This window comes from Cebidichthys violaceus, unplaced genomic scaffold, assembly GCF_023349555.1.
Source record: "Cebidichthys violaceus isolate CVI_PGR_0920_01 unplaced genomic scaffold, fCebVio1.0.p SCAF_8, whole genome shotgun sequence".
NCBI classification, from domain to species: domain Eukaryota; kingdom Metazoa; phylum Chordata; class Actinopteri; order Perciformes; family Stichaeidae; genus Cebidichthys; species Cebidichthys violaceus.
The window spans coordinates 12,062,321-12,079,480 of record NW_027176964.1 but is presented as its reverse complement, the minus strand read 5'-3'; the positions used below and the strand labels follow the sequence as shown (position 1 = coordinate 12,079,480).

At 39.9% G+C, this 17,160-nt stretch overlaps 2 protein-coding genes across 2 annotated transcripts in view; both read left to right on the top strand.

Moving 5' to 3' along the window:
• Positions 1-10,394, top strand: part of LOC137892529 (dynein axonemal heavy chain 8-like) — a 35,515-nt gene extending 25,121 nt beyond the window's left edge. The window contains exons 63-92 of the mRNA XM_068737738.1: positions 185-349; positions 525-751; positions 880-998; positions 1,101-1,204; positions 1,504-1,680; positions 1,767-1,934; positions 2,162-2,377; positions 2,515-2,652; positions 2,745-2,872; positions 3,041-3,212; positions 3,306-3,461; positions 3,545-3,700; positions 3,784-3,966; positions 4,266-4,371; positions 4,477-4,729; positions 4,973-5,163; positions 5,253-5,374; positions 5,456-5,571; positions 5,653-5,855; positions 5,984-6,057; positions 6,162-6,314; positions 6,463-6,618; positions 7,750-7,866; positions 7,949-8,050; positions 8,147-8,307; positions 8,448-8,604; positions 8,689-8,841; positions 9,081-9,270; positions 9,482-9,603; positions 9,835-10,394. Coding sequence (XP_068593839.1) covers positions 185-349; positions 525-751; positions 880-998; positions 1,101-1,204; positions 1,504-1,680; positions 1,767-1,934; positions 2,162-2,377; positions 2,515-2,652; positions 2,745-2,872; positions 3,041-3,212; positions 3,306-3,461; positions 3,545-3,700; positions 3,784-3,966; positions 4,266-4,371; positions 4,477-4,729; positions 4,973-5,163; positions 5,253-5,374; positions 5,456-5,571; positions 5,653-5,855; positions 5,984-6,057; positions 6,162-6,314; positions 6,463-6,618; positions 7,750-7,866; positions 7,949-8,050; positions 8,147-8,307; positions 8,448-8,604; positions 8,689-8,841; positions 9,081-9,270; positions 9,482-9,603; positions 9,835-10,128 — 4,779 coding nt within the window. The 3' untranslated portion in view covers positions 10,129-10,394. The remainder of the gene's footprint in view (positions 1-184; positions 350-524; positions 752-879; positions 999-1,100; positions 1,205-1,503; positions 1,681-1,766; positions 1,935-2,161; positions 2,378-2,514; positions 2,653-2,744; positions 2,873-3,040; positions 3,213-3,305; positions 3,462-3,544; positions 3,701-3,783; positions 3,967-4,265; positions 4,372-4,476; positions 4,730-4,972; positions 5,164-5,252; positions 5,375-5,455; positions 5,572-5,652; positions 5,856-5,983; positions 6,058-6,161; positions 6,315-6,462; positions 6,619-7,749; positions 7,867-7,948; positions 8,051-8,146; positions 8,308-8,447; positions 8,605-8,688; positions 8,842-9,080; positions 9,271-9,481; positions 9,604-9,834) is intronic.
• Positions 10,395-11,594: 1,200 nt separating this feature from the next.
• On the top strand, positions 11,595-16,843 carry tmem236 (transmembrane protein 236). Its single transcript, XM_068701648.1, has 4 exons — positions 11,595-11,863; positions 12,659-12,731; positions 14,319-14,442; positions 16,093-16,843. The coding sequence occupies exons 1-4, from the start codon at positions 11,610-11,612 to the stop codon at positions 16,731-16,733; spliced, it is 1,092 nt and encodes a 363-aa protein (XP_068557749.1). The 5' UTR covers positions 11,595-11,609; the 3' UTR covers positions 16,734-16,843.
• The last annotated feature ends 317 nt before the right edge of the window (positions 16,844-17,160 follow it).

The following is a 17,160-nucleotide window of genomic DNA, read 5'->3' as shown; positions in this document are numbered from 1 at the left end:
TTGCGTGACCAAATTCAACAATGCAGCAGTAAAATGTCAGACAATGTTAAGAAGATCAGATGAACTGTTCTTGAGATATGCAAAGGATACACCCACATACAGACAGACTGTGTCAGAAAAAATAGTTCTCAAAGGAAAGCTTTTACTGGTCCTAATTACTTCACTGTCAATTATCTGTGTGCAGGTGTCCAACCTTTTTGCTAAAGATGAAATGCAAGAGATCACCCAGAACCTGATCTCTGTAATGAAAAAGGAGTTTCCTCGTGTTCCACCAACTTTTGACAATCTTTATGACTACTTCATATCCCGGTCCAGAAAGAATCTGCATGTAGTTCTTTGCTTCTCACCGGTAGGTTGAAACTTTGTACATCCGTTTCACAAAAGCAGTAACCTAAAGATACTTTAGGTTATGTATATGTTCCGTTTCATGCATGCCAATTGTTGCATTAAACATGAACCTACTAAGTTGTCCCTGCATGAGTGAATATTCACATTTAAATTACATTATCTGCTCTCCTTGACAGGCGGGGCAGAAGTTTCGTTCCAGATCCTTGAAGTTTCCTGGGTTAATTTCTGGCTGCACCATGGATTGGTTCACCCCTTGGCCCAATGAGGCTCTGGTGGCTGTGTCCAACTATTTCCTTTCGGAGTTTCCAATGGTTTGCACTGCAGAAGTGAAGGCTTCTGTGGTGACCACCATGGGTACATATCATGACAAAGTATCTGATACCTGTGAAAGCTACTTCGAAAGGTAAAACACACAATCATATCTAGGTACACACGGTTACATTTTAATGATTAATATCCAGATATTCTCAAGATTTTAGTGTAGAGACATACTTTACATGAACTGAAAGTTGTATGCTGTTTATCTTTCAGGTTTCGAAGAAGAACTCATGTCACCCCTAAATCCTACCTCTCTTTTGTAAACGGATACAAAACACTGTACTCTGAAAAGCACAACTATATCAACACACTAGCAGAGCGCATGAATATTGGTAAGAAAGATTCAGATAAAGATGCTATAAAGATGACATGTATGGAAAACTTTGTAAGGCCGACTCAGAATATGGATTATAAAAGATCTTACCAATTTCTAGGGTTGGACAAACTGATGGAGGCTAGTAAGTCTGTGGCCCAACTATCCAAAGATCTTGTAGTCAAGGAAAAAGAGCTTGCAATTGCATCGAGCAAAGCTGACAAGGTACAGTAAATATGAAGTCTCAAGATTTGGATGGATGGATAAGTGGAAAGTAATGTGTAACTTTTCTCGAATCTACTAAATTACATAAAAGCAAGCATAAAAAGTTGGAGCAAGTATGACACACATTGATCCTGGGAGGGGAAATTTACGCAATAGATTATGTAAATGAATCAGTCAAAGGGAGGTATGCAGTTATTTGTCATTGTAGAATGAATATCTACCCCAGGTTTTGAAAATAGCCTTTGGTATTTATGCGATACCATTTATTATGCCAGACATTTCTTCTTGCATTCCCATAGGTGGTGGCAGAGGTGACAGTCAGTGCTGAAGCGGCTACCATAGTAAAGAACGAGGTCCAGGTTGTGAAGGATAGAGCCCAGAAAATTGTCGACGGAATTGAGACAGAGAAAGCTGTTGCCGAGGAAAAGCTTGAGGCTGCCAGGCCAGCTATAGAAGAAGCTTTAGCTGCACTAAATGTGAGATTTGTGTGACTTTTAGCATAATAATGTATTTACACCATATATAGTGTGCACTGCATAATAATAATTAAAAACTGTTACAGACAATCAAGCCAGCTGACATTGCCACCCTGAGAAAATTAGCCAAGCCTCCACATCTGATTATGAGGATTATGGACTGCTGCCTGCTGTTGTTCCAAAAGAAGATGGACACTGTCTCTATTGATCCAGAACGAAATTGTCTTAAGCCATCATGGGGAGAAGCTCTGAAGGTAATACAAAATATTCCTATTTCAGATTCAGTTGTTTATTTTAATTTTATTAGTGATAACTGTGCTCTAGTTTCTCGTAACCTGCACATTGTAAGCACTTTTTGTAAACTCGTAAAGAGAGATGACAGTATCTTCTGTAGTGTTGATAAAAACAACATACAAAAAATAATCAACATTGTGAAGTTACTTATTTCCACGTTCTGTCAAATTTCCCTTCTACTCTTTAGCTTATTGGTGGCGCTGGTTTTTTAGCGTCCCTCCAGCATTTCCAAAAAGACATAATGAATGAGGAAACAATAGAACTGCTGCAGCCGTACTTTGACATGGAGGATTACACATTTGAAAATGCCAAGAAAGTATGTGGTAATGTTGCTGGTCTGATAGCATGGACCCGGGCTATGGAAACATTCTTTGGCATCAACAAAGAAGTGCTGCCCCTCAAGGTAAAGTTGATCTTCATCATGGCAGCTAAGCATTTTATGCAATGTAGGTCTGACGTAATTGACTAATGACTTATTATAATAATGATACTTGTTTGATTTTGGTTTTGTGAACTTTAATGTCCTCTTTCTGTGTGCAGGCTAAGCTGGCCATTCAGGGAAGACGGCTAATAGTGGCTAACAATGAGCTAGGCGCAGCTGAGGCTCAGCTATCTGAAAAGCAAGCAGAGTTTGACCAAGTCAAGGCCAAATGTGATGCTGCCATGAAAGAGAAACAGGTGTGGTTTAACCTTATAAAACAGTTTTAATATTGTATTTATTCAAGCTAAAAATTAAAATTGTGAATCACTTAAAATATTGCCTTTTTCAGGACTTGTTGGATGATGCTGAGACGTGCAGGAATAAAATGCAGGCTGCATCTGCACTTATTGATGGACTTAGTGGAGAGAAAGTTCGCTGGATAGAGCAAAGCAAACAATTTAAAACACAGATCACCAGGTAGGTTACAAAGAAAACCTAATTTAATATTGATAAATTATATTCTCAATGGACAGGGGGGACATGTAGTATTATTATAATTAGGTCTGTTTTTTTCAGGTGTGGTTTGCTATTTATTGATAATAAGAGACTTTAAATGAGGTCATTTTTTTCTGTTCTTCTTGCCAGACTTGTGGGGGATGTGCTCCAGCTTACTGGCTTCTTGTCCTACTGTGGGCCATTCAACCAGAATTACCGTGACATGTTGTTGAAGGACATCTGGGAGAAGGAGCTCAGGAAGCATAAAATCCCTTTTACAGAAAATCTCAACCTCATTTCTGACCTCGTGGACCCTCCCACTGTAACATATCATAAACTTGTTTTTATTTTACGTCATTACTAGCTGCACAAAGAGTTATGCATGTGATTAAACGCACTCCTGTTTTTGTTTAAGATAAGCGAGTGGAACCTTCAAGGACTCCCAGGAGATGATTTGTCTGTGCAGAATGGCATCATTGTCACAAAAGCAACAAGATATCCCCTCCTCATAGATCCCCAGACTCAGGGAAAGGCTTGGATTAAGGAAAAAGAAAAGGCCAATGCTCTCCAAGTACATAGTACAAGTGCAGTACAACACAAATGAGTTGTTTTGGTCGTACATGGTATGGAACTAATCAGTGATCTTTCTTTCAGGTGACATCACTCAACCACAAGTTCTTTCGCTCTCATTTGGAAGACTGTCTTTCTTTGGGACGCCCACTGCTTATTGAAGACGTATGTGAGGAACTAGACCCTGCCCTGGACAATGTCCTTGAGAAGAACTTTATTAAATCTGGGACCAGTTTCAAGGTAATGTAGCTGCCATTCCCACTGGAAATCAGCAATACAACTAAAATGTGTCCTCTTCTAAATCTTGGATGTGTCTTGTGTAGGTTAAAGTGGGAGACAAAGAGGTAAACGTGATGGAGGGCTTCCAGCTTTATATAACCACCAAACTGCCTAATCCAGCATACACCCCTGAAGTCAGTGCCAAGACATCCATCATTGATTTCACAGTAAACATGACGGGCCTGGAGAACCAGCTGCTTGGTCGCGTCATCCTCAGAGAGAAATATGTCAGTATCCAATTTCTATGTTGTACAAAACAGGTTTTCCTTTCATGGGTATTTTTTATTAGTGCTAAATAATAGAACAGTAAATGGTGAAAACAGTAGTAAGAACTTCAGGCAAAGATCCAGCAGAAGGTTTTTTAGGGGCATCACGGGGCAGTTGGGTAAGGCTAGCGGAATCAATGCTTTTGCTTTTACATTGCATCGTTTCTACATTTTTGAGCATGTAATATTGATCATGTGTTGGTTTACTCATTATTTTTACTTGCATTAATAATATGTGGGTATTATAAATCTTTTAACAGGAACTAGAGGCAGAAAGATTGAAACTAATTGAGGATGTAACTGCCAATAAGAGAAAAATGCAGGAGTTGGAAGACAACCTGCTGTACAAACTCAGCAGCACAAAAGGTACAACAGTTACTGGTGTAGGTTAATGTTAGTTTCTCTAAAGCCATAGTGGTAATGTAATTATGTATTTCTAAAAATAAAGTGTCTTTGTTTGTGTGACTAAAGGTTCCTTGGTTGATGATGACTCCATGATCGACATCCTGAGTACAACTAAGCAAACTGCAGCTGAAGTTAGTGTGAAGCTCAGTGTTGCAGCAGATGCAGAGTTTAAGATCAATATAGCTCAAGCAGAGTATCGTCCTGTTGCCTCCCGAGGCAGCACCCTTTACTTCCTCATCACAGAGATGAGCATGGTCAATGTCATGTACCAGACCTCCCTCGGTCAGTTCCTCAAAATCTTTGACCAGTCACTGACAAGGTATGGTTTCACCAAAACTTTTTTAAGAAGTATGTCTGAACAATCTTAGCACTTGTTTTGAGCCCCATGCACCTTATATTTCACACTGTTGCAAATAACTCAGCGGTAAACCCAACCATGTCTTACTTTAACAATTAAGAGAAAAAAGAGTCAATTGTACATTTTGTCATATAGAGACAACTTGTTGCACACTCTCTGTCTCTCCTGTTTACTATTGTTACTCTCATGAATATTATTTTGCAGGTCTGAGAAGTCGTCTAAAACTCAAAAGCGAATTGCAAACATCATTCAATCTCTGACCTATGAGGTGTTCAGATACACAGTGAGAGGCTTGTATGAAAACCACAAGTTCATCTTCACACTCTTGCTGGCTCTCAAGATTGACTTGCAGAGTAAAAAAATAGAACATGAGAAATTTCAAATACTTATTAAAGGTAAGATAATCCTCACTGCTGGGAAAATTGAATGCACCTTTGTGTTATGACATCTTATAACATGATAACTCCTTTGAATATACAAATAGGTGGCGCTGCTCTTGACCTAAAGACCTGCCCCACAAAACCATTCAGTTGGATCCTGGATATGGTGTGGCTAAATTTGGTGGAACTCAGCAAATTGCCACAGTTCACTAACATCCTAGCCAAGGTGAGCTTAAGTTCCATTGATCATACATCTGAATCCCCTCTAAAAGTGTCCTCACAGAGCTGCAAATTACATATTTTGTAGGTATCGGAAAATGGCAAACTCTGGAAAGCATGGCTCAATCTTGATGCACCAGAGGAAGGTGTCATCCCAGATGAATACAACTCCCTCAATGTCTTCCTTAAACTTTTGTTTATAAGGTTGGATCATGCTGCTAGTCATGTTGCTTATAGACAATATGATGTTTAATACACTATTCTTACAGGCTAATTCTTTCATAGGTCTTGGTGCCCTGACCGTACCTTGTCTCAGGCTAGAAAGTATGTAGGGGAATCCTTGGGCGAGAGGTTTGCTGAGCCGGTCATCTTGAGCCTCCACAGCACATGGGAGGAGAGTGATCCTCGCACCCCTCTCATTTGCTTCCTTTCTATGGGTTCAGATCCCACTAACCAAATTGAAGCACTTGCTAAGAAACTTCATCTTGGTGAGCTTTACTGCTCTATAAAACCTACAACGTTTACAAGCTTCTCCTCTTAACTCTTAAGAATCATGCTGCATGTCATGAATTGTGCTGCATGTAGTGATCTCACTACATTGGGTTGTGTCTTATAGAATGCAGAGCTATATCCATGGGGCAAGGGCAGGAGGTGCATGCAAGGAAGCTTCTTCAGACATCAATAACGCAGGTATGTAAAAGTTAATGAACCATTACGTTGTATGAACGAGTACTTTTAAAGTGATGGCTGACCGTTTAACCTGATCTGTGGTGTCTGTATCTGCATATGTTAAGGGAGGCTGGATCCTTCTGCAAAATTGCCACCTGGGTCTGGAGTTTATGGATGAGTTGCTAGAAACTATCTCAACTGCAGAGACCATGCATGATACTGTCAGGGTGTGGATCACCACAGAACCACACGATCAATTCTCCATCACACTCCTACAGGTGACACTTTACAAAGCTATGTACGGTGTTATGAAATTCTTACCTCATGTATTACTTTATATCCCGAGATAGCGTTTACAAATACTGTGTGCACTATACAGTACTTGTACATACTTAGAGTAAGTTGTTCTCACCCCTTTACCTCTAGGCCTCTATCAAGTTTACCAACGATCCACCCCAGGGAATGCGTGCCGGCTTGAAACGAACATTTGCAGGAATTACACAATACCAATTGGAAGTCAGTAACCTGTCCACATGGAAGCCTCTGCTGTACAGTGTGGCCTTTCTCCACTCCGCTGTGCAGGTACTGTCCATTCGTCAGAAATTAGACAGAGGAGTGTAATGGGAAAAAGATATTCTTATATCATGAAATGTTTTAATGTACAACTGAAAGGGAAAGTGAGGAACACAAATACTGACATAACACAGCAGTCCTATAGAAGTAGTTAATCAGTTTTATTGAACACAGTGTCTTGTTTCTCACGGCTGGTCACACACTCCCACTTCAGAGAGAGGAAGTGAAGACACAATGTCTGGCAAGTTGAAGACAGACCATAAAACCATCACTGATTTCCAGTAAACACACTTGGCATGGGTTTAGATAAGAACGATAGCCAGGGCACGAGAACATCTACTCCTTGTCTATGATTTATCCCAGGGCGTGAACTCATGTGTGCATAAAATGCTTTGGTATCTTGTACGATGTTGAACTTTTCACCACAGACACTGACTGAGGTGGCTGTGGTGCATCTTTCCCTTGCAAGCAAAATAAAATAGAGCAGGACAACTTTGAATCATTTGAAGACTTCATTATTTTCTTTGAATTTGTGAACAAAACTCTTCTCCCAATTTATAATTACAAGTTTTTCCAAAACAGGAGCAATGAAGAAATATGTAGCTCTTGGCACAGTTAAGACTCGGAGCGAAGTCAAATCTAAAGGGAATCCTCACATAGTCCTACGTAATATGATAATTCTTATTTTTTTCGTTGTTATTTTGGAAAGAGAAATTGATGTATTTATGTATTGCTATTCCATTGTAAATCATGGTGTCATATGTAATATAATAATGTGACCTCACAAAATGCTGTTGCAATATAATGTATACTGAGTGAAATTACTGGTCAACAATTTGGTATAGTTTTACATTCAAGTCTTATTTTTACACTTAATGTGAATTATGTGGTATGATTATACAGCATTATGAATATTCATGAGTGCCTTTAACTGTAGTTATACAATGCTATAAGCAGATTGTAACGCATTTTAACGATGTTTATGATGCATTGGGCAACATAGAAAGTGTAACCATATTTTTCTTTCAAAGATAGTTAGTGAAAAATGTTCTTCATAATCACATTTTTTCTTTAGTATTAATTGATGCTCATTCACTTTATATTATGCATTATCGTGTGTTTTACTGTTTTCTTTCTGAGGAACGACGTAAATTTGGACCATTGGGTTGGAACATACCGTATGAATTCAACTCTGCTGATTTCACTGCAAGTGTTGAATTTGTTGAGAGACACTTGGATGATTGCGGCCCCAGGAAGGTGAGAATTAGGCAACAGCAGTCTGACTATAAAGATATTTTTTATCATCTTCCCTCACTTGTCATTTTGTGCTTTCTGACAGGATGTGTCCTGGGTAACTGTGCGATACATGCTAGCTGAAGTGCAGTATGGAGGAAGGGTCACAGATGACTATGACAAACGCCTACTCAAGTGTTTTGCTCGTGTAATAATCCTACTATTTGTGTTCATTATCCTTGATCAACAATTTTGTTTTTATTGATTTATTACTATACATGACAATGGGTGTTTTTCATTGCAGGTGTGGTTCAGTAAAAAGATGTTTGACCCATCATTTTGCTTTTACACGGGCTACAAAATTCCCGTGTGCAAGACAGTAGAGGAGTACATGGCATGTATTCAGAGCTTGCCCACTAGGGATTCACCGCAGGCGCTGGGGCTGCATCCTAATGCTGATATCACGTAAGAAAACATCCTAAAACTATTAAGGACAAAGATATATTTTAAAGATATATATTATATATATATATTCTTATATGTAATTATAAAGTGTAACGTTATTGCTAACATTGCTTTCATGCTTTGTGTTCAATGTTGACCAGGTATCAGACGAACACCTCTGCTGAGGTGCTCGACACGATCACGAATATCCAGCCCAAGGAAAGTGGCGGGGGATCAGGAATGACTCGGGAGACAATTGTTTATAAAATGGCGGAGGACATGTTGGAGAAACTTCCCCCTAATTATGTGCCACATGAGGTGAGTTTGTTTGATCGTTATGGTTTTAGTCACCGCTTTTTTGCACCAACTGAAATCTAAATTCTGCAATTTTCATGGACTAAGGTCAAAGCCAGGCTGTTGAAGATGGGAGCTCTGAACCCGATGAACATCTTCCTGCGTCAGGAGGTGGATCGAATGCAAAGAATCATCAGTGTGGTTCACATGAGTCTGACTGACCTGAAACTGGCCATTGATGGTACTATCATAATGAGCGAGGTCAGATCACTAATTCTTTTCATTGCTCACTCTAAAACACCAATGCTTCACTCTTAAAATACTAACTTCAGTTCAATAACTATTTACTGAATATATTCATATTGTAATACTGAAACATGTTATAGTACAGAAACATGTTATTTTGAAGTAAAGTGCAAAAGTAATTTGTATTCCTGATGATAAAATAATCTTGAATATGAGGGTGGGAAATGCTGTGAAACTACTGATTTGTACTTTAGAACCTCCGTGACGCCCTGGACAATATTTTCGATGCCCGTGTACCAAACCTGTGGAGGAGAATCTCCTGGGAGTCATCCACACTGGGCTTCTGGTTCACAGAGCTTCTGGAGAGAAATAAACAGTTCCATAGCTGGGTGTTTGAAGGAAGACCCAAAACCTTTTGGATGACAGGCTTCTTCAACCCACAAGGTGAGTAACAGGTTTTTGTACAGAAAGGCATTAGAGTTGTCTCACACCAATAAGTTAAATAAAACACTAAAATCATAATCAAGAATTGTTGTATTAATACGTTTACGGTGTTAACCTTTGCTAAATGAAGACTTCCAGCAACTAACACCATCAGCTGGGGTTGAATTGATATCATTTTTGTGCGAATGTCTTCCCTGGGGGATGTTTGCAGGGTTCCTAACAGCTATGAGACAAGAAGTAACGAGGGCAAACAAAGGCTGGGCTCTGGACACAGTCACTCTGCACAACAAGGTGCTGAAGCAGGCACAGGAGGAGATCACAGCCTCACCTACAGTGAGTCAAAACGCATGGAGATACTGGCAATACACCAACTAAAAACAATAATAATAATACTAGATCTCAAATACAGCTTACACTTGCATTTATGATGAACTTGGAGGGACATTGCAATAAGAATGACAGTATTTATCTGCTCATTTTGATTGTGAGATGAGCGAACAGTTGATGTTTATTCTTTAAAGAAACATGCATTAATCTGTCACTGACTGTGCCTCCCCTCAACAGGAGGGAGTTTATGTTCATGGTCTGTACCTGGAGGGCGCCGGCTGGGACAAGAAAAACACCCATCTCATTGAGTCCTCACCCAAAGTGCTGTTCACACCCTTGCCTGTCGTCCACATGTTTGCCATCAACTCCACTGCCCCCGTGGATCCGAAGCTATACGTCTGCCCCATCTACAAGAAACCAAGTCGAACAGACCTGAACTACATCACAGCAGTGGTGTTGCCTACCATGCAGTCACAGGCACCAGATCACTGGATCTTGCGTGGGGTTGCTCTGCTCTGCGACATCAAATAGAAGACAGCGGCATGTCTTTATTAATGTGTAATATTGTTTAATGGGAAAATAAATTTATTTTTAATGTCAAATGCCTGTCAAGAAGTATAGATACTAGTTTAAAAGTACTTTTACACAAAAACAAATGCTATGTCATTTAGAATGCATTTGTTGAATTTTGCACACGTCATTCACACATTCCCTTATAAATCGGGGAGGATGTCAATATGTTTACATAGGGTTACATGCTATTCATATGATATACAATTTTAAATATACATTGTTCACGTAAGTCCAAATCTTTATAGCATTCCATAAACAGTGAAAAGTCTTTACACCTACTCACCATTGTGAAAAATGGTCCTTGAAAAGCACATTAAAAAAACTAAAACTATAAAATGAAATGTAGAATTCTTTAGCGGTCTCAAACTAAGACAGACAAATCCACCAACAAGAATAAAAGAGGGATTGATGCCCACACTCATAGGACTCAGTGTGGGGAGGGACCCTGGACCACTGCACAGGTTAAGATACTACAGTAATCAGACACGTTGTCCATACATCACTATCACCCACATAGCACCAACTGATGTCCATGCCTGTTCTCTATGCACTGGACCTGATGCAGCTGGGTGGCTTCAAACTATATGGACAGATCACATCTACTGAAAACAGTGTTGTTAAGTTGACCAACATGTTTCTGTCGCCATCCCATCCTGTCTGTCCCACTGGGTGTTGTGGAAGTAAGTTATAGTCACCTATTTGATCTTTCTGCTATTTGTGGAATGAATGAGATGTTGAGGCTGACAATTATTTTGTTTACAGGTCGATAAAGATAAAGTTGAAAAAACACATCAGAGGACAAAGCCGACCACTGCACACTCACACCAGCACCGAAATGCAGGTAACTCCTTTTGGAGAGAAAGTACTAGTGAGTAGTTATCTATGAACTTTGCTGCACCAAATTCTGATCCAGCATGTATTACAGTACATATACTTATACACTCAGTATAAAACCTGTCCTCTGCCTTGCCACTAGATAGAGATGTGTGTATATTTGAGACCCAACCATGTTAAATGGGACACATCTGTACATTTTCCCCAACAGAGGAAGGCAGGTCAATTTTTTTTAAGCAGCCAAAGATCAATATCATGTGATTATCAAAGAGGAATTATTAAGAATCATTTAATTTCACATTACATTTTTTTATTAAGTTGCAGTCCTACAGAAAGTTTGTATTGTTGAACTTATGTACAGTTCAGTGGTCGACTGAGTGTGATTTTTCTCCTTAATTTATTATGGGATGGGAGCGCTCTTTGTGAGCCCATAAAAAGGCGAGCATGACCACCTCATTACCTCAGCAATAAAAGAATACAGCCTCCAGTGCAGTGTAAGCAATGTCAGTGTGCAGAGTCCAACGGCTCCTCTGGCTCGTTTCGTGGGAGATGATTGTCAAAGTCTGTCGCTCCGACTTCAGACCAGCTGCTGGTGTTCAGGGACCATGCCGTCGGGGAAGACGGTCAAGCTCATCCTGTATGAGGTGCTGCAGTTTGCGGCCCTCATTGTACCCATCTTTGTGATTATGGAGAGGTTCGCCGGCCTCATACGTGACGTGAGAGAACGGGATGTAACGGCCTATTGGCTGGTGGTGGCGGCGTCTGTCGCCTATGTGACCTCTGTGGCCCTGCTGGTGTGGGTTCCTCTGAAGTACCTGATCCTGAAGCGGCGGAGGTTTATCTCAGAGATCACACAGTGGTGAGTAGAGCTGTAACCAATGTCACAGTGATTAAGTATCTACATGTAGATAAAGGATGTAGCCTTAAACAAATGAAACAAACAAGTCAAAGTAGTTAGAACAAAAGGCAGATTTGGGTTTTTGGTCGTTATAAAACCGGCTTGGCAAGGAGAAAAAGACTTGAATAACAATGCAGTCATAAAGGAAAGAAACTGAAGCTCCTAAGTGAAATTAGCAATACTACAACATAAAACTACCATGATACAAATAAGTCCTGCTTTCAGAAGTATTAGCAGAAACATATTAGAATAAGTGCCCATAATAATGCAAAACGACCAATGGAGTTAACATCGTAAGTGGTTGATGTGAAGGTAATCTTAACTTCTGTTTTGTTGTTTAATCTTTAATCCTTCATCTTATTTCATATTTATTAGGCACAATCTTCTGAATTCATAAGAAATAAACGCTTCGCACCATTCAATACACTCAGGGGTTTTAGTGCTGACTTGGTCTGGTATGACCAGTAGCTTATGGTGGCTAATTTTAGCCAACTCTTATCTAGATATTGCTTTTTATTGGAACTGAAATCACTGAGTGAGTTGGCTACACTAGCCTTTTTACATTATCCCGTTATTGTATCTTTGACTTTGTTCAGCAAAAGTTAGAAGGTTTCCCTTTAATCCACAAAGTAACCAGATAAATGTCATGGGTGAAAAGGGCAATGTTTGCTTCTGAAACGTAGTGTAATGCAATTATTTAGTAGGATAAAATGTGAATACTCAAGTATCCAACAATTGTATTCATTTGTTTTTCAGGAGACCAACAGCACTGGTGTATCTCATCCTGTGTACATTACCGTGTTTTGCTATTTTAGTAGCCAGCTCCAAGGTAATGCATTTTATTTTCTAGATTTATAAGATAAATAAAAGCAATACACAGAAAGTCCTATCAGTGTTTCTGTGTATTGTCGTTATTTATTTTACATTCACATCCTGGGGGGTGGGAAGGAAACCATCAAGATCCTTGTGTCCTAAAGATTACTTCTCCCAGGTTTCAAAATAGGGAAATCACAAAACTCTTTAGAAACACAAATATATTCGAGCTGTTGCAGTACACCAACATGGGCCCATGTAATTGCCATCTTGGCCTTTTATTCAAAGCCAACATGATCAGACTCGAAGAGCCGATGTGACCGCTGCCAAGATCCTGAAGAACCAAGGCTGCTTGCTCCATAGATACCCCAAGTCCAAATAATATTTAAGCCTGTTTAGAGTGAAACTATGGGAGCCCATCTCTGCCACTGTAATAAAAATAATGGGAAACTTTCTCAATATTTTGACTTAATATCTCAAAATAATAAGAAATTTGGCAATATTCTGACTTAGTATCTCAAAATAATGACTTAGTATCTCAAATAAGGACTTAGTATCTCAAAAAAATTACTTAGTATCTCAAAATATTGAGATTTTTTAGATCGTTTCTCATTATATTGACTTCTCGTCACCACAGTGGCGTGAACTGGGCTTCCATATGAAACAATTTGGTTTCCTCACCTTCCAATTAATAGATATTCTTCATTTCACTGAGAGAAAGGCAAATCCAATCAAGTGCTGTAATTCTTCTGGCGTTACTCCGTCTATCTTACTTACACAGCCATGCCAGCACATATCTGAAACATTATGGCTCATTTTCTTCAGTTTGTGAGGTTGCTGATGTGACTGATCGTTCTCGTCACAGAGAAGCACCTGTTGGTGTTTTTGTTCTTTCACGCTCCGACGGGGTCCTTGAACAGGCGGAACGAGCTCGTTTTTATGACCCCCGTGTGTGAGAGAATATGTTTCGAGCACCGTTATTATTCAATGAGGGATAGTTGACACAGCACTTCGCACCACAGAGAAAGATGAAGATTGCTTGTCACCAATTCTTCAGTCTCTTGAGATTTTGCTTCTTGAAGCATCCGTATATTTTCTCCCTGTGTGTTGAGAGGGACTTTAGCACCATCGCAATTCTAAGACAAAGAGAGTAGAACCGTGTCCACTGTCTCATGACTGTACTCTGTGTCTGAGGTATTCAGTAACCCATAAGGAACATAACTGGTTGGTCATTAACCCAAACTTTAATACCATTCACCACTCAACAAAAAAAACATATATGACAAAGTGTCTTTTATTACTCGACAAGCAAGGACATAAATAGGAGCATCTGGCCACACAAAGACTTCTCAGACATATTCTTACATCTACTATTTCTTAATCATGTTTTAAGTTCATTCAGCAGCATCTTAACGTCCACAATGATGAGGCGATAAAACCGGATGGCTTCATAAAACTTGGCTCCTTGTTCTCAGTCCAGCCAAATACCGTAATAAAGAGTTCAGTTTCTTCCTGCTTCATCCCTTATGATTTCTAAGTTGCAGATTGGTTCTTTCTACTATTGAATTCCCTTTTATTTACGCTGTTATCGGTTGTACCTCAGGTGCAGGTGGACAGAGGACTCAGGCTTGACCATTTCGCCGAGTTGCCCGTTTCCTTGGTGCTTTTCTCCCTCATCTGTGTGGATATCATAGAGAGAATTCGCCCCTGCAGGCTCATAGGACAATGTAAGTCTTGGAAGTTTTTGTTATTATAAAAAATAAAAAGAATGTAAAGTGTATACGCCCTGTATTTTCAGTGTTTTATGTTTTAGATTGTTTTATATGTAAGATCAAATGGATCAAAGTGTACACTTCATGTACAAGTACACATGAGCTGAACTGAGCAGCTTTTCTAATTGTCCATTTGGTCAGTTTCTTATTATTCACTTCTCAGTGAGTCTGCATCAGACCCTCAGACCCCCCCAGGATGTGTGTCCAATACATTTTGGTATGGTATCTTGAGGCCCTGTTTTGATATCAAAATCTAATTTACCTCTAACACCTTGAATATTTAAGTTAATATTATGTGTGCATGGTGCATATCCTGAAACAAATTTGTGTTTAATCAAATTGTCACACATTAATTAACATGCAGCAAACCTGGAGCATGGTATTTTTCTACTGGTTGGTTTCTGGGACCTTGGGAAAATTGAATTTGGGGATAAGATCGTGTGGGGTGGAACACAGCTCACTTATTTTCTCTGTGGCCCGTTAGCAGGTCCTAGTCCAATCTGGCCCTGATAGCCAAGATATGCCTGTATGTGTCTCTCCAATACAATCCTACAGCAGCGTTACAAAACAACCACTTTGAAAATCAGCCCCAAAAACCCCTAAAACACTAAACTTTTCAATTGTTGATTATCAATTTGTCCAAAACCTGCTACTTTTACTATTGTTCAACATTGTGTCATTTTGTGTGCTTTCATTTTTGGATTTCTTTGCTTTGCGTAAAAAGTTTGATCAGCCTTTACTTACCCGAAATAAGTTTTTAAGCTTTTCAAAAAGCTATTATTTCATTTTTATAGGTTTTCAGGAGAGAAAGGAACCATTTAGATTCCCAATATGTGAACAGTTTATTCAAATATCACCTCTTTGGAAATTTACCCCAACGTTCTTGGAGCTGCTGGCTGTGTGTCGACTGAGCCGATCTGCCAGACGCGGTAAATAAAGGTCCACACTGCAGCTAGCTACTCCAAATAGGCGTTATTTGGAAATGGTTACTTTCTCGCCTCAAACATTATTAAAACTTAATAACTTTGTCAAATGAAGGATGATAAATCTGGCTACGCTAAGCAAAGTAATTGTGCATACCTTCTAAAACGGAAGTTAGAAAACAAAATGACGCAATGCGGAAGTACCCGAGTTCAGGCCAAAGAATAAGGTGAATGTGTTGAGGAGCAAGACTACAGAAGCTCTGTTCAATCATGAAGTACTCAGCTGTATATTCAGTTACCAGTTTATCAGGTTCACCTAACTAAAGCTAATGCAGTCTAATACCACACAACTGTAACGAATCCTACCTTCATGGCGTTATAATGTTCCGTTTCTATTAAAACTGTTTTAGACAGGTGTTGAGTCAATTGGCCATTTTGGACATTTAGTTTATGGTGTTGTTAAACTGCACTGTGCTATACAGACAGGTGTTTCTATTATTTTATCCACCCTATTTATGTCAAGGAGGGTAGACTAAATAACAGAAACGCATGACAAAACAAACAAAAGAAGACGGTAACCAATGATCTTGACAACGGCTGGAGCACAACATTAACTCCCATTATATGCAGTATGTAGTATAACAGCTGATGCTGTGTGTGTGTGTGCTCTTGTCATTTTCAGCAGACAGCTTGGATTCTGACTTTGACATGCCGGGCCCCGTCCTCACCCAACTGGAACAGGTGACCACTGTGACGGGCCAGCTGCATGCTGATGAAGGCCAGAACGGTTCGACCCGAGGCTCCCCTGAGGCCAGCAATGGCGGCACCTCAGGCAGATGGCAGGACCTCGCTGGCTCACCCGGCCGCTCAACACTCAGCTCACGAGCGCCCACCGCTGCCTACCTGTACTCCTCATCTTCACGCCGGCGATCCTACTCCGGTCCTCTGGGCTTCCTGTGGAGGAGGGACGGGAGGTCAGAGGTGTTTGCGGAGAGCTTCCTGTCCTGGCTCGACACTGTGGAGATGGTGAGAGTGGCAGGAGAGCAGTCGGTCTTCTACTCAGCCTGGGTGTTCCCCGTCTACATCCTCGCCTTCATGTCTACTCTCCGCATGGTCATCACTCCCCACAACCCTTTATTGTCTTCTGCTGGAGTTGCTCTGCAGGAACTTCCTTTCTTTATCATTCGAGTGTCTCTGATTGTTGTGTTTGGTTATGTAACTCCTGTGTTGTACCCTTTGAAAAATGTGCTGGTGAGCCTGACTTTTATCTACTTTACATTCCTGGCTAATCTGAGGATTTTCAGAAGGCAGAGCATGTTTTGAGGAGGAGTGGCACATTCTGTTGTTAACGAACGATCCGCTTTGATTGTGGATGGTAGAACAGTTGGTGCATTTATGTGAAGGGAGCAACACTGGAGAAACTGGTGCTGATGATCGAGAACAACGTGCTTTGAATTGTAACTGCTGAAAATGTGTCATAAGGCCGTTCATCCAAATCAAAGTGTAAAAGTTATTCTGGATTTTAAAAAAGAAACTGTGTCGGTTGGAGTGTACAGCTGTCATTTTTCTTTCACATATTTGAATCCAAATGTATTTATTGATACATAATTTTGTTTATCTGCTGAATTTTTTTTTTATCTGTACATTTGTTACCATACTGAAGTTATGAAAACAACACATTTGAAAACAAAAGCTTCTAAACCATTTCAAACAACCGTAACTATGTTAAATAAATATCCTTTGTTTTAAC